General features: G+C 36.6%; 1 protein-coding gene across 2 annotated transcripts in view; it reads right to left on the minus strand.

Moving 5' to 3' along the window:
• usta (uronyl 2-sulfotransferase a) overlaps nt 1-17,466 on the minus strand; it is a 42,898-nt gene that overhangs the window by 7,108 nt on the left and 18,324 nt on the right. Inside the window, exons 2-5 of one of the 2 annotated variants that reach the window (XM_056763670.1) lie at nt 8,516-8,559; nt 4,499-4,654; nt 1,547-1,626; nt 1,294-1,447 (exon numbers count right to left, since the gene is read on the minus strand). In XM_056763670.1, the coding sequence (XP_056619648.1) occupies nt 1,294-1,447; nt 1,547-1,626; nt 4,499-4,654; nt 8,516-8,559 (434 nt within the window). Of the gene's footprint in view, nt 1-1,293; nt 1,448-1,546; nt 1,627-4,486; nt 4,655-8,515; nt 8,560-17,466 lie in introns of both variants that reach the window. The other variant, XM_056763668.1, reaches the window with a different exon arrangement.

A 17,466-nucleotide genomic window follows, 5' to 3' on the forward strand; every position in this document is an offset into this window, starting at 1 on the left:
TTCCCTGGGAATCAAACCTATTGAAATTTAAACTTCTAAACCATTATTTATTCTTTGTGGTGGTCTACCTGAAGTTTGGGCCACATAACGTTTATTTATGTTGTTGCCACTAAAACCATCTAAAGTAATATGAGCTGATGATTTGTGTTAAAATGTAAACTTGTGAAGCAATTTACTTCAAAAAATGTAAATTTAATAAAGTTGTTCCAAACACAGATTACTTTCAATCTTACAACTGGACAGGATGAGTAACCGAGAACATGGCCTGGACTCAATTAACCAGTAATTTAAAAAAAGTCCCTGCTAAGGTTCAGGTTTAAAATATGTCTGGGAAACTGGCCACTTATGTTTTATGAATAACAGATATCTGCCATAATTCTGTCACAATCCTACTGAACTGGTGTAATTTTTAAGACGTGCCAAGTGTTCATGTGTCCTGAATTTATGTTTGATTTTTTTATTAAACATTAGATGGTAGAGCGACGTTGCAAAACACAAGAATAGCTAATCAATTCCTGAACATTTTGCTCGGACTGTAGTGTGGGATTGCTGTGGCCTATGACATCTTACCTCAGAGAGTCTAAAGAAATTTCCAAACATAGAGTCAGATTCGCACAATCACTCACTGTGCAACAACTTTATTCTCAACAGGGAACTACTGGAACTACACAAAGGAAAATATGTCTGATGAAACTCATGCGGATGGTACTTGTCTTACATAACTCCTAAACCCTACAGTCACACCTCCACAACACTGTTAACATTAGCAGACAGATCTTTATGCTAGAACCCGTAAAGACTGAGAGCTCGTATCACTTATGACAGACTCAAACATCCCATTATGCTTAGAAACTCAAAAAACTATGAACTCAGAAAAAACTATAATATTCAATAATAATATATCAATAATATTCATGTCAATAATATAGATTTCTTTACATATTAAATGCTAAAATGGTTTGATTATTTTCCTCTTTGCTCAGATTGTCATTTTTATTATTCTAGATTTTCCAATTTAAGATTGAATGTCTAAGTAAATATATTAGATTACATTTGAATTTGAGCAAAAACGACTAAGGAAAGCTTGATAAAAAGTTTCCGAGCCAGGTTTAATTTAATTTTCCTAAAACAAAATAAGATGAAATATGTCAATTATAAATAAATAAAAACCAATCCCTTTCTATAAATGTGACGGCATTTGAAAAAACACACAATAACTAAAATGTCAGGAGGTGCTGAAGTGGGAGTTAAAAACAGAGTGGCAAACAAAGAGATAAGAATAGACCCACTGACCAGATATCGCTCATCATCTTTCATCTGGGGCGTACGGATCAAATGATTCTGCTCTCCCCTCCAGTCCCCAAAACGTCGGAAAAAGTAATTGGAAAGGAAACGGTTAATGGGATCCCTGATGATGTTGATATATACAGGCTGATCTATCCTGAACCTGAAAAAAAACAAGAAAGAAAGAGGGGGAGCACTACGTCTGTCATTCAATTAATCCCAAACAAAGTAAATTCAGATAAATAATTCCTGATTTGCTTACCTTGTGAAATTGAGAAAGTGAACGTGTCTCGTGTACAGAAAAGGCTGAGGAATGGTGCTTATGTTCCTCATTAAATCCACCTGGCAAACAATCAATACACAAAGAAACAAAGATCAAAACACACATTAGAGAGAATTGAACCAGCATTAAAGCAATCAGATCATGTGTACTGCACTTCTTCAGCAGTCCACCATTCCTTACATGGGATCTGTTGCTACAGTGGAATGTTATGTCATGACTTGATTTCAACTGATGAGGTCGACTTCTCATTACCGTAATGTCTCTTAATGAGGGACAGCTGGGACCACAGTCAGCTTTGATAGACCCCATGTGCCCCCGCACATAAAGTACATGTACGCTAAGGTTCCATGCACATACCCTGGCATAAACTGACTTATAACTCTACTCAGACCACCATATGGGTGGATGGTGATGTCGGCCTAGTGGAGATTTTTGACCAAACCTTAAAATAAAAAATTAATATAGTTTTCTTTACTAGAATTCATTAGTAAATTTTATCAGTATGTGTGTTCACTGGGAATCGCAACCAGGGAATTGGATAACAGGATTACAATTGATATAACCCACTGAACAACAGGTCTATTCCTCACGTCATTTCTATTTGCATTAAATTAAAAAAATATACGTCCATACCTTTATGTCTATACGTTCCAGAAGTTTCAAAGACAAATAGGCCACCTTTAAAACCATGATTTTATTCCAAATCATAACTGCATTTAACATCCTTTCATCCTAATCCTCTGGACTTCAAGTTGGCTCCAAAAGCTCTTGTTACACATTTTTATCAAATACAAAATCAGAGCCAAAACACACAAACTAAGTGCCCATAAGGTCTGTGGTTATGACATCATCTTAATGAGATCATTTCCTGTGCTGTACAGTTTGTTATGGGCACAGACGGCCTGCACTGTACCACTAAAGTAATGATATAAGAGGTGTTGGTGGGACCACATCACAAGTAACACTTCAGGTTGTGTGCTTATGTGGGTGAGAAGTTGGTGGTTTGGTACACTGAAGCCAATTAAAAAATATACAGGTCCTAACACAAGAGATGAAGGAAAACATGAGAGTCAATGCGTCATTTATATAACTGAGCACATTGTAGGTCTTTGATTTATGTACCTTAACTACATTTAGAGGTTTACACTTCTACCTTCTGAATGGTTTAATGTAACCTGTTTTATGTGAAGAACTTGAGCGCAAATACTGGCAGTGATTTTCAACATCCTAAAGTCATTCCTTCCTTATGAGAGCTTGCAAATTTTGGGACACGAGTGACATGAGATGTAGAGATTTCTAGTTAGGCAACCTCGTAAGAAAAGTCTGCCTGGACCTTGGAATGATCTATCTGCGGTCTAAGTAGTTTTGAGACATTGAGCATTAAAGTATTTGCATTTCATATAGCAAAAACGATATGAGGAACAAATCTATTTTAAACATGAAGAAGACACAGACAATTAATGTATTCTAAATGTACAATATCTACATTTTCAGAAATTTCAATAAAACAGTTAAACTTGAGGTATCTTTTAAACATTGTTTTGTGTTGCACTGCTCCCTCAAATATTCCCGTCACGGAGGAGTCCGGTCACATGTCAAAGAAAGCTGATCCTGATTGGTCCTCTAGTGTGCATTCAAAGTGCTTATTGGCTCTTGCAGATAGAACCTTATAGTACCAAATTATAATTAGATTTTGTAGATAGAACCTTTCTGTTTTCTTTAAAAAAGTGAATAACTCAATTTTGGCCGAAAAGCCAGATATAACCTTATAATTCTAAGGCGATGATATATTTATGGAACAATGTATGTGTACACATATTAAGGTATAGTCCACCCAAAAATGATTTACTCACAATCATGTTATTCCAAACCTGTATAAATTACTATGTTCTGCTGAACAAAAAGGAAGATATTTTGAAGAATGTTAGCAATGTTCGGTTCTGGGACACCATTGACTACCGTAGGACAATTAAAATGGTAGTCAAAGATGCCCAAGGACTGTTTGCGTTGCTAAAGTTTAAAAAAAAAAAACACATTTGGGTTCAACAGAACAAAACAAATGTACAATATTTTTTTCTAGTATGGTAGTGCATGACATCCCAGAACTGAAAATGGCTAACATTCTTCCAAATATCTTCCTTTGTGTTCAACAGAACCAAGACATTTAACAGATTTGGAACAACCTGAGGTTGAGTAAATGGTGATCATTTTCATTTTTGGGTGAACTGTCCCTTTTATTATTTTTGTAAAGGCACTCACTTTGCCTTTCTTTTATCATCGGTTTTCCACTCTCAACTTTCTTTGACACACACATTGAACAGTTAGTCTTTTTTGCTGAAGTAAGGGCAATGAAACCCTCATGTGTTTTGAGTTTCCGACCCCTATAAACACACATTTAATATTAGCTTCGAGTATTTGCACCAGACTAACAACTCAACAAATGTTATGCATATTTATCACTCGCATATAAAGCTGTTTCTTCTCGGGTCATGAAAGTTAGATTGAGGAGACAGAACTGCAAGTGCTCTCACATCATGAACACTCACTTTCTCTACTCTTAATTCCTCCCATGTCTCTCTTTATTTTTTGTTCAATAAATGTACACAATCGTTATTTTATCAAACATTTATTTGAGTTCCTAGGTTGACTTGAGCTGTGTGGAGGTGTGCCAACTTGTCTCTTCCCAAGAGGAATGACAGAATGTTTTCTTTCCTTTCCGCAAAGGAAGAAAGTGTGCAGTTTTCTCCACAATGAATACTATTCGGATGTGTTTCATTGCCGTTGGCGTCCAGAAAGCATTTCCCTTGGCAAACAGCTTTACTAATCACATCAACAAGTTTACATCTTTGTATGCTTTTCATTTTAGCGTGTTATACAACTTTTTTGCAAAGGCATTAGTTTACTCAGACACACACTCACCCATCCACTGACCTGCTCATGCTTTGTGAGTCTGGTTTTGTTATGAATGTCAGAAGAGACAAGGTTAAACTGGTGCTTTTCTGCTAGAATCCTCAGCAGTAGAACCACCGTCCGACTTCCACACTTGCCCACCCTGTTATAGATTACCTGACTTGGAAATGGCAGCACCTAGACACACAGAGAAATATATTTAAATAAGTAAAGAATAAATGAAGGAAAGACAGAATGAAAGTAATATTATATTCAATATAAAGGGACAATCCTTATGTCATACACTGGGTGTTTAATGTCTCGCTCAAGAACACAATGGTGATAGTTCATAAAGGGAGCTCAAATCATTATGCGTCTATTTTCAAGACTCACTCTTTGTTTACAGCCACACCACAAAAAGAGTCTTTAGGAATGACTTAAGAGGAAATTTGCGAATTCCTGGATGAATATTCAGTGTGGAAGGAGGAATGGAACACCCTGCAGGATGAAGCTGCAGATTGGAAAGATGCCCTGCCACTTGTATGTATATGTAAACATCCTCATGCGAAAACGTCAGTGTCAAAGCTGTTTGGAAAGTGTGTTTGTGTTTATGCACTATACAAGACAAAAATCTGCACGCACAAGCATTAAGAGATCATTTATTTACAGTTTTTCTTACTTTACCACGGTATGTGTTTAGGTAAAATTATAATGTTTTATAATTATAACTACCAACAATATTTCTCCCAAATTTCAAATAAAAATATTGTTAATTTGCATTTATTGGCAAACATTTGACACCTCATCCCTACTACACCATGAGGAAATTACTGTATGCGTTTCATTTTTCTATTATGCAATATACTGTAATAGTATTAGAGTAGCTATAGCACAGTACATGTGGCAAAACTATCCGTTCTGACTTTGTGGTATTTTGAAGTTTAGTTTGTGTGTGTGTACATGTGCATGTAGTTGTTATCCAACCCTGCGTGAAGTCCATTTTTGTCCAATCTGTGAACTTCTGTCCAGAGTTTGTGTGTTTATAGAGCCCAAGCTTGTCTTTTTCACAGCTGGCACATGTTTAAACTGCTTGTTATCATTGCAGGCTTGGGGTCTCGTTCTAACTATCAGAAGGGAGTCCTAGCTACCAAAGACTGAGACTTCCAGGCTTTACAGATCTACTCAATAAATATTATTACCTAGGAAAGTCTTCTAGGGAGTTCCTTCCAGAATAATGTTACATTTATATATATGGACACATTAAACTGGACTTCATTATGTTACTTTCCCATTCAGGAAGTCTTATTTTCCTAATGTAAAACTCAGATCTACTGTATATCCGACCTATAAGATCTACTGTAAGTGCTGGGTGTATTAATAAACCTAGTTGTGTAGAATAAGGTCTGGGTGTATTTTGATGTTATAGTATTTGTAGCCAGATTCTTCTGTATATGTAGACTGTTACAGTATGTTTCTGTATATCTGTTAAGTATACATATGTGTGTTATGTGTCATGTACTGTAAGTGCCAAAGCCCAAGCATCTTTAAAATTTTTGAACTTGCTTTGGATAGAAACCTCTGCCTGACTACATGAAACTCTACATGTATAAAGGTTTGGATAAACATTGCTTTAGTCATCTCATATGTAAAAAAACTACTTGCGTATTTAGAGGATATTGGCCAATATTGATGTAAGATTTTATATCAAGAGGTACATAAATGCGTCTCAATTGAACCACCCATAATAAAACACAGTTTGTCTTTCATCAGATCTAACAGACCATAAAACACTGAAATCTAACCCTGATCTGTTTGGGTCTTTTGAATATCCTTCTTCTTCACGTCTTCTTGTGTCTTGGACAGCTGCTCACACAATCTCATCTTTGTCTCTATTTGTGGCTCAGGGGCAAAGAGCTTCAGTCTTGCACAGATCAGTGAAGAACACCCCTAGCATCTCCTCTTTCTTGTAATTCATTTTGCACTGGGTCCTTTTTATTTTTTTATTATAAATATATACATATATTAAAAATAACTTTTAGAAGCTTCTGTTTTATGTTCACATAATCGCTACTGTCCTTCTGAAACCACGTAACTCCATATTTTTGAGTTATAAAAATGATCAATTATTATTGTTAGTCACCCTTTATGTTTGTCGCTGGGTTTTGCAAATATCTAAGCAATGAAAAGTATTAAAAAGTGCTTGTCAATTTTGACAGCACAGTATGAAATCATTAATGTTAACTTTTTTTTCCTGAACAACAGCAAATTTCGACACACATGGTTTCAGAAGGACAACTTCAATATATTGACAAATGAGCAATGTCTGGTTGTTCCATCGAAGCAAAACACCAAATCGCTTGCAAAAACCTTTACTAATTCAGTTCCCCTGTGCTGGAATGAACTGCCAGCCTCCATCTGAGCTAGAGCATCCTTCACAACTTTAAAAAAACAGCTCAAAACATAACTGTTCTGCATTTATCTGACTAACCAATAGTCTTGTGTCAAAAAAATATTTTGTTGTTCATTCTCTCCCCTGCTTACTCCAGCTTAAATCCTAGTAGCATGGCCTTGTAAACTAACTGTACTGTTTAGCGTGTTGACAAAATGTTTTTATGCTATCCTACTTGTAAATAAAAATGTATGAATGGCCAATTTCACTACTGTACAGTTAGTAGCTAACTGTTTTGAGTAGCAAGATGGCTCCAAATTGAATTAGGGAGAAAGGTCAAAACCAAACCATGCCCCCACTTCCGGTCTACTGGACATCACCAAGGGGCCTGGACTAAAATACTGTACAGTCACGAGGACCAGAATTCCTGACTACAGTTTCAAATGCAACTACTGAATCATTCCAGCATGCCAAAGTCTTTGAATCATTTGATCTTTGTTCAGACCTGAGATTCACAAACTAAAGAGATTAAAACTAGCAAATGCAGGGTAAAAATGTGTCGACAACAATCATCTGCTAGTTATTATTAAATCATTAAACAGAATATAACAGTAACATTGTTAAAAATCCATTAATCAGTGAAGAAATCTGCAGGAAATTCAAACATACTTCAAAGTACATTCTGTCTCACATATGTAGCAACAAGTGCATGTTTGCACTTTAGGTCTTCAATTTAAGGCATAATCTGTTCCATAACATACTGAATAGGTATATAAAGATGACTCAAGTCTCTAAAACCATTGACAGACCACAGTGATGGCCACAATCCTACTATTATGAAATAGAGCTATCATTTGTTTCTGCGGAAACGCCGCTGAAACATTCACTGGGTTTAACATCATCTGCAGACTGCGTGTCACGGCACTTTATGTCCACCTCATTAATCAAGCTTGTTCATTCCATTTATTCTCTTTATATCTTTCTGCATGTGAAAACACAAACCGAGACGTCCTCTCTTTGTAGGAAGTGCTGATAAGCCAAGCAGCCATGTGTGTGTTGTTTCCCAGCGGACGACTTTCACAATTGTTGGCTCACTGTCTGATGACTACGGCATTCCAAACATGAAAACTAAAACTCTGGATCATCAATCTGGATAAAAAATCTTATCTCTGGTAGCGTTAATGCTATCTATCTATATACTAGTATAGTTCTAAATAACATTCCTTCAGGAAGAAATTATTGTTACTAGAACTTGCAAGACAGGCCGGTAAAACGTGGATTTTCCAGGAAACTATGCAAACTAAAGGCTATTGACCATTTCCTAAAAAGGAAAAGTTCTTTGACATGTCCATTTTCCTTTCCTGTTAAAACATTAAATACATGAACACAGGAAACACAATGATATTCGTCAAACCACTTCACTTCATGAGCTCATAAATGTAAGTGTTTATGGATGTGTGCATGTCTCAGCGTGGCTGACTTTTTGGCCTTCCAGTCGCTGTCAAATCTGAGGAAATTAGTTTACGCTTCTTGTCTTGTAATGCTTTCCTGTACTGTGTGAGAAGGTTAAAATAACAGGAAAATTGCAGACAGGGACATTCTGTCGAGTACACTGTAAACTGGAGGACAACAAGAGAGAAATGAAAAGTCTGACGGGTCAAAACACTTACCCTCGGTGCAGGGGGTCCGTGGTCATCAACAAAAGTGGATTCTCCTGTAAAGAAACAAGCCAGAATGAGCTGCATCCATCTGTTATTTATTAAAACAAAAGAAGGACTCACAGACACCAATGCATTACATAACACTGAAAACAAATATTTTCAGTGGCCTACATACACACAAAACTGTGTTTTGAAATGAAACAGATTCAACATCTCAACACTGAAACTGTGCATAAGCGCCTGAACACCCTCTCTATGAGGACCTTCCTCATAGAGGACCTCTATGAGGAAGAAAGTAGAAGAAGACTGGTCGTGTTTAAGAAGTCAGTAGCTGAAAAAAACCCTTTCATCGCAAACAAGTGTCTCACACACTGAAGTTATTGGAAACGGATAATATTATCTCTAAATCATTGCACTCTGCTGAATAAAGACTTATCCAGCAACACAGACCTGCTATACTTCTCAGCATATCTTCAACTTTCTCAGTATGAGGAAGAGTAGGATCATATTCAAATAAAGAGATGCTTTCGCAAATTTTGAGCAGATAAATAACATTGCAAATCTTTTTTCGCCACTCATATATTATAAACCTGTAAAGGCCAATATACATAATGACACAACACATACCTCGGCAGTGTTGGGTAAGTTACTCTGAAAAAGTAATTAATTACTAGTTACTCATTACATATTCAATAGTGTAATTAGATTACTGTCCAAATTACTCTGTCCAAAAAGTATTTAGTTACTCATTACTAATTACTTTCTATATCCTACATCGACCTTGATTAGTGAAGTGATTCAAGGATAGACATGAAACGGCTTATTAAATTCATTCAAATAATAATATTATAACTGACCAAAGTAGTACAAATGTGAGCACAGATTGTAAAGTAAGACTTTGATTTTTGATGTCAATTACACTATTGCACACGTATATATTTCACAAAGTATTTAGTTTAAGTACATCAAAAGTAACTGTAATTAAATTACAGAAAACATATGAGTAATCCCTTACTTTACTTTTTCAAGGGGAAAGTAATTAAAATACAGTAACTAATTACTTCGTAACTAGTTACACCCAACACTGTACCTCGGTAAAATAAATAATTGTGTTCTGTTTAAAGGGGTCGTTTGACGCGGCTAAAACGAATATTATTGTTTGTTTTAGATGTAATACAATGTGTATACACGATTTAAGGTTAAAATACGCTGTATTTTCCACATACCGTGCATGTTTGTATCTCCTCTTTGCTCCGCCCTTTCTGAAACGCGCTGATATTTTAAAAAGCTCATCGCTCTGAAAAGCAAGGTGTGCTATGATTGGCCAGTTCACTAGTGCGTAGTGATTGGTTGAATACTGCACGGAAATGTAACGCCTCCTACCATATTTGGAACATCAGGTTCCAAAGTAATTGTACTGACAGGTACGCCCACCTTCCTTACGTATATATTTGGGCGGTCTTAGTCAAATCGTATTACGAACTGATGTAGATTCGCCGGGGTGTGATTACACAAGGTGTTTCAGGCATGTCTGGGTGAGCATTCGCTTCTAGATAAAATACATATTTTTTCCGACACTTACATTTTTGCAATTTTACGTATCTAATACATGCATGGGCAACTTATTACACACCAAAGACAAAGAATAACACACATTTCCGGCGAATCATCCCTTTAATAAATTGCCACAACACAAGGAAATGATCATCTATATATTAGCTGTTTAAATTATGCCACGTGTACATGAAAAAAGTTTAGGTCATCCAATGACATGAACATCCATAGATATATCCATAAAAAATCATCTTGTATTATCACCTGCACACAGAATTTAACATCCATCAGGACTTCATAAATCTTGCACAACAACATCCTGCAGCTTGCATTAAAAGCCTCAGGTGTGTGTGGGAGACTCATCAATATGCAAACAGTCATAAACAACACATGCTTATCCTGAGGACATCTTTAGAATATTCATGAATAGGTCCAAAAGCATTCCAGGTAGAAAAGTGTGAAAATCTTAAATAAATCTTGTATCGTTCTCTCTAGATTAACTGAAACATTTGGAGGTGCTAACATTAACAGTTATCTTGAATTGCCCGGGATTTACACTTCAAAATAAAATAAATTCCAGTAATTTTAGGGAAAGCTATCTTATATCCTCTGCCCATTTGTACTTCATGAGCTTGTCCTAAAATGAACTCACTGCTATCGGAATCACCCGGCTGGGATCTTGCATAATTATCTATTGAATGCCCCGGTGCCTTGCTGACCCACACCCAAAAACGGCACCACCCGACCTGGCTTTGGTCGGCATCCCGCTTCATCTGATATTGTGCTCCGTAACCACTCAGGGCCAATTAGCACCTGCGCTAATTACCCGTCATAGCTGTGTCTTCTGAGGGTCAGATTCCCAGTCTCCAGACGAGTCATTCAGGTCATCGGGCTTTGAAATAATTGGAGACCAAAGCTGGTGCATAAATGCAAAACATAAACAAAGGACTTATTAGCGTGGGCCGATTATGGAAAATACGGCAGTAAATGGAGAACAGGCGATAGCTGTGAAAAAATATTCAGCCTTGCTATTCTTTCCCCTTTGATTATGGGATTGTGTCGACGGCAGCTTGTTTTCTTCATGAGAGGATTATTAACGAACCAAAATTTACAAAAACAAAGCATCACAATAACATTCAACAGCCTCTAGACTGTCATAACCAAGCACTTACATTTGCAAACCCTAACATTTCAAAAGAAATCAAGCCTTCATATAAAAGTAGCCTTTCTTGGACATAAACGAAACTAAACATTTCTCTAAGCTGCTGGCTTGGTTTAGGAATGTTGTTGTTTGTGTCAGAATTCCATAAACCTATGCCTTGGACATGTAATGTTTAATTAAAGTTATGAAATTGGTGACTTTGCAAACGTTTGATTTAGAGATGAGAAGAGCCAGAAATACTTCAGAGGTGCAGCAGGAAGCCACACAGGATTGCCATATTTAAGTATAAAATACAAAAGCCGCCAGCTATTTATAACCAGTCTCAAATCATATCATATCCCACAAAACACTGACCGCTGGTAGAATATGTTTAAAACTTGAGTGCAATGATGGACTTCTCAACATGCACTTTTAAAAGACTAAAGCAAAAAACATCTGGATGCAAGTCAACATTCTTGTGCACACATGGGCTAAGGGTGATTTGATCTGATTATAGGAGACAAGTAAACAATCCAAATCCAATCCAAAGCTAACACTATCCGTGCAAACCTGTTGTCAACTGAGGTCCCTCATGATGGGGTAAATTATTAGATAGATCCCCCAAAAAATGAATCAATATTCTTTCATCGTTTAATTTTACTGTCCCATTCCCCGTAAAATATCTTCTTTTGATTCGCACAGGTCATAAAGGGTGAATAAATGATGACAGACTTCTTATTTTTGGGAGAACTTTCCTTTAAGAACAAACTTGAGATTTTGTTTTCAGCATGGTTATGGCGCAGCCTACTCACTCAAAAACTCAAATCAAGTGCAAACTGCAAAAAAAAAAAACTTAAGTATTCAACCCAACTTTGCTTCAGGTCAATAGGAGTCAGGTAACTGTCAGAACTTGCTCGATCTACAACATGAATAACGTCTCAACTGGTCTCATCAATCTGCAGCAGCAATGAAAACTTTTGATTGGTGAGCGTATGACAGCACATTTATGCACTTTCACACTTGTACTGGTGTGCACGTAGCATTAAATGCGCCTTAAAGGGATAGTTCAGCCAAAAACTCCAAGGTAGGTTGAGTAAATAAACGGCAAATTGAAGTTTTTTGATAAACTATCCCTTTAAGTACAGTAATGACATCAGTCTGCCATTCCAGAGGGCTTTAACACACCCGGTTTAAATAACATCATATGCTTAGTTTTTATTTCTGACACCATTTTATTTATTTTCAGCCAAGTGTGTGTTTGTGTTTCTCTATATAACGTTTTCTTATTCTACTGTACTGTGTGTGGTGACGTGAATGCTTCTTGCACAGTGCGGTCAGACTTTACTGAACCCTTTGATTTAGTATGTAGGAGTGGTCCCGCATTATGCCCACCCCAAGGCCATCACACTGATGTCAGTGAGGTTGAAGAGTCTCCACCCAGGACTGTTATTATACAAATCTGACTCTATTACCACCCGCCAAGTGCTGTAGAGCTGATCAGAGTCTTCATTCCCCTTCAGATTTTTGAACAGTCAGTTTTGAATGCAACGGACGAGTTAGGCATCTATTAATCCGTTGCATGATTCTATACGAAGACACTATACCAAATGAGCTGCACCCTTGTCCCCTTTTGGAGATTTTTGCCGTTTTGAACACTTACAACACTTATAAGCGTCGCTGCCCAGACCGATCAATGTATGTCACAAACTACTGTGAGTACAGACTGCTCAATATTCTTTTAAATGGCTCTTGCGTTGGTGTAGTCTGCGAAGTCAAACACACCTCTTGCTACTTGGCATACAGGTAGCCTCGTTTTATGTGAATAACTTTTGTTACAGTTCCATTTCAGGGTGCAAAGACGGACAGTACCCTTGAAGAAAATATATTTTCATCTTCCATCCATCCATCCATTTTCTACCGCTTATCCGAACTACCTCGGGTCACGGGGAGCCTGCGCCTATCTCAGGATTCATCGGGCATCAAGGCAGGATACACCCTGGATGGAGTGCCAACCCATCGCAGATATTTTCATCTTAATCAATAAAATATAAAATAATTTTATATAGATTTGGAAATACATAGAGTGCTATATTAGTTAAAATAATATGTATAATACATTATATAATACATAAAGAATTGACTATATATATATATATATATATATATATATATATATATATATATATATATATATTAAGAAACAAATGCACTTAAAATATTATATTATGTATTATATTGCATTATATTTTTTTGTTTCATAATGTACAGAGTTTTATTATGCTTTGTCAGTTTAACAAAGGTTAACCACTTTACTTCGTTTTTTTGCTATTACTTTTGTGCTTTATGTTCATTTGCATGCAAACAATTTTAGAAACTTTAGATATTTATTCTCAAAATACACCAGACTGATGCATTTACCGAAACAATCTAGCCTACATAAAGAAAAATTACTGGGAAGAAGATTCAGATATCAATCAGATAGTCTTGTATTTTAATTTTATTTTATTTTATTCTCGCAATGATTTGTTCGATGTTTTGAATACGCTTAAGAGATATTTTCTATAATATTGCTGTATGTATTTGTATGCACAGGACATGTAGGGGGAAAAAAATGGGTGCGGGATTCCCCCTGGAGCTAATGGACATCTGCTTTCACTTTTTATATAATTGCTATGTTTTGTTATTTTAGGAACCATCATCTAGTGAGGTCCAAAAAAGCTGCATCAGGATTTATATGGTGGCTGCGTCTAATGTAAGCATGGGCATGACTGATACAGATTCTTATGATTCAGTTGTGATTCTATGATTCAGAAGTCCACCACATTTACACCACGTGCCACACAAGCCAAACCATCCTCCAGTTTCTGTGTACAGCGATGTACAAATATATTATAGCATGAAAGAAACGTAAGAAAAACATGTCTATTGTGAAAGTGATGAATCACTTCACGGAGAAACACTGAAAAAAATCTTAAACAGAGAGGTTACACTCTTTTAATAGAGCAGATCACTAATTCGAATCAGAACTACTTCAAAAGGGACTGTCGTCTAAACAGCCTCATGAAAAAAATCTTATTCAAGCACTTTCAATGTTACATGTGCTTTACGTTTGCAATTGATGTTCTGTTTGCTTCTTTGACGAAAACAAACACTTAAAAACAAAATAATAAAAACATACAACCAGAAAGAAAATGGATTCTTTAGAGTAAGGTTTTGCTTTAAAGTAATGAAAAATCAACCACAGACAGAAAGCAGGTAAGTGTCTGGGCATCTGCACACACTATTTTCTCTGGCTGCTCTGTCATCAAAACCACGTGATAGCAAACAAACTATTGCTCATAATCTGACTACAGCCAGACTTGCTACATACAGCATGTCCAAAGAAAAAACAGCTCGGAGCGCAACAAAGGAAAAAACCTTTTGGTCTGTACCTAATGACAGGAAATATGCTACATAAACTGTCCGACGGCAGGTCCCATCAGCCTCAACCACAGAGTCTTTCTGCAGATTTCCTTTTTAAAGCAGATGTTTGTTGATCTTTTATGAGCCTGCAGATGAGCAACAGTTGTAGAGAGTCGTTGTTTCCAAATGCCATCATGTGGTTTTCTCATGACTTTTCATCATGGCCTCTCATGTTCTCCTACAGACAGTCTTTTTAGGGGGTCATTCAGACACATTCAGAAAATTGCAAGCAACCGGGATTTGGCAACTGATTTGTGACCTTTGACCTCAAATGTAAAACATCAAAAGACAGAATCTTGACGAAAACAAAGAGTGTCTGTATTTACATTCAGTCATTTCGGTCACAGAATATTCCATTTACATTTAACCTGTATCAGCAAAACAGATACCAATTACAGCCTTTGGGGGATTTCTACTTGGTCTTTTCGGGATCCGATAGTTTTGTGAATTCCGATCATATAAACACACAAGTGACGTAAGGATCCAAAAAGAAAGACAATTTATTCAAATCAACAAGGAAAATCCCAAATGAAGATTTTGAATGAACGAAACACAAGCGCATTACACACATGGCAATGCACTTACTGTAGATACAGACACATGTACATAAAACACTAAGATAATGAGCATGGGATTTGAGTACGTTTGCTCGGTTGTATGAAACAGATACATCCCCATGGACTGTCTTACAGTCATTTGTACCAAAACTTCTGTTACTGTCATCATTGTACAACAAGCACACACACACACACAGATGCACAGCAAGTCTGTGACATCAGTTGACAGGAAATCAGTAGAAGGACAAAACATACTCTAACAGATGGTGAGAGATGATTTTTATACTTTCCTGAGCAGTGAGATACATACAGTGACCCAGGTGGATTACGCACGATGATTTACTTTTCATCAAACCTCCCAATAGTAAAATAGAGGGTTAGATGTTTTTTTACAAGTTAAATGTAGGATTAAATATAGCTCCACATCAGATCAAAGCGTTTTCGGGATTGACCCCTGGTGGGTATAAAATTGCAGACTGTAGGTTACCAGTCCAGATCACCACTGGAGAAATGTGGTTTTGTGACATCTCCTATAAGCTAAATATACAGTTCAAAAAGCATCTATGTTCAAATTCGATTTCACTGGGTGATGTAAGATTAGCATGCTTGCTATTAGCAATGTTTTAACTGCAACAAAAAAATTATTGACAGATGCTTAAACTTGCTGTTTAGGTTACAGCGAATGACCATAATTTAAAACAGTGTTATTTTGCTTATTTAGTCAATTTCTTTTTAAGCGTGTTTTACTGAAAAATATTTTTTCCAGTGTACACTAAGCATGGATCTCAGCAAATGAGTTACTATTCACTATCTCTCATCTAAATAAGCTTTACATTGCAGAGTCCTTGAATGACAATTCGGATGTGTATGGCATTCACTATCAAGTGAGGCTGTTTTTTAAGGATCTTGTTAGCAAGCCATGTGTCGAGAAATTAAGATTAATGTCATTGCTGCATTGATATAAATGCCAGAACCAATATATATTTCTTACAGACAGAAGTCTAGTAGTAAAGCCATCCAAACCCCACACAAGCCTTCAACGCTGGCCTGAAAGAATCCATCACAGAGTATAAACAACTCCTCTAAATGACCCAGAGAATCACATCTCAATTTTGACTTCTGACATGTACTTATTATGTATGAACGGTCTCTTTTGCATGCCCATACTCAAGTATGTTTTCAATATGCTCAGAAAGATAGAAGATTCCAGCACACGTGTGTCCAATTTCATGTGTGTCTGTTATGCGTTTAAACTGTGGAAAACTGTAAAGGTCTATCAGGGTTTAGTAAAAAGTAAATGAGAAATATCCTCAGTATTTGTGCCACAAATTACCACAGTCTGTTGATAGTGATGTCAAGAATGAAGGCAGAGAGTTCATTCAGGACATAAGATGCTATCTGAGCAGATCTATAAATGTATGGTCTTTCAATAAAACATGTGGGCTGTTGTATGTACAGTAAACATCATAAAACAAGAGTTTACATGTACTGTAATTACATGGTGTGGCTTGGTCTGGTTTAATGTGTGAATATTTATCTTGTACTGTTACAATACACGCCTTGTCCAACAAAAAAATTGTCCGATAAGTTTAATAAAAAAATTGCAACAAAAATAACTTTGAGGTGGTATGAAGCAACCCAGAAGCATTTAATGGAACATGATTAAACATTGGGCTGAAAAAAAAAATTCAGGCACCCATCACACGTCACTCCTTCCGAAAGGAGACAGGAGTTTTTGATTAACTGATACAGGCAAAAAGAATGTGATGAGGAGGAAAAGAGGAAATGTCCAGAACACCCACTCTTAAGTATGCATTCTCTCTCACTGTTATATACACACACAGTCCCACGCAGACAGCTACACACACCACTCCCTAAACCTCTAAAAAACATAATCTGCAAATGTGCGGCACATGTGGTGTATGTTTTCTGCTAAGTCTGTATATAATGAATATATTAGAATGAAGGAACGAAAGGGTGAAAACTAATGGAAACTTCCAATGTGGAGAGCAGCCAGACCCGCAGATAGAGCAGAGAGGATTAGGACAAATATTCACTAAAATCCTCTGAACTGAGAGTATGAGCCCTAAATTAAACAAATCAAATCCATCTTATATGTGGGAATGAGAGAAGAGAAACAAGGAAACTGGCAGCACTTCCTGCTAAATCCATATCCCATCACTGACTCTCGGCATCCTTCACTACTCAAAACACTGCAAAAGTGTACATTCTTAGTAGGTGTCAAG

This window comes from Triplophysa dalaica, chromosome 13, assembly GCF_015846415.1.
Source record: "Triplophysa dalaica isolate WHDGS20190420 chromosome 13, ASM1584641v1, whole genome shotgun sequence".
In the NCBI taxonomy this organism is placed as follows: Eukaryota; Metazoa; Chordata; class Actinopteri; order Cypriniformes; family Nemacheilidae; genus Triplophysa; species Triplophysa dalaica.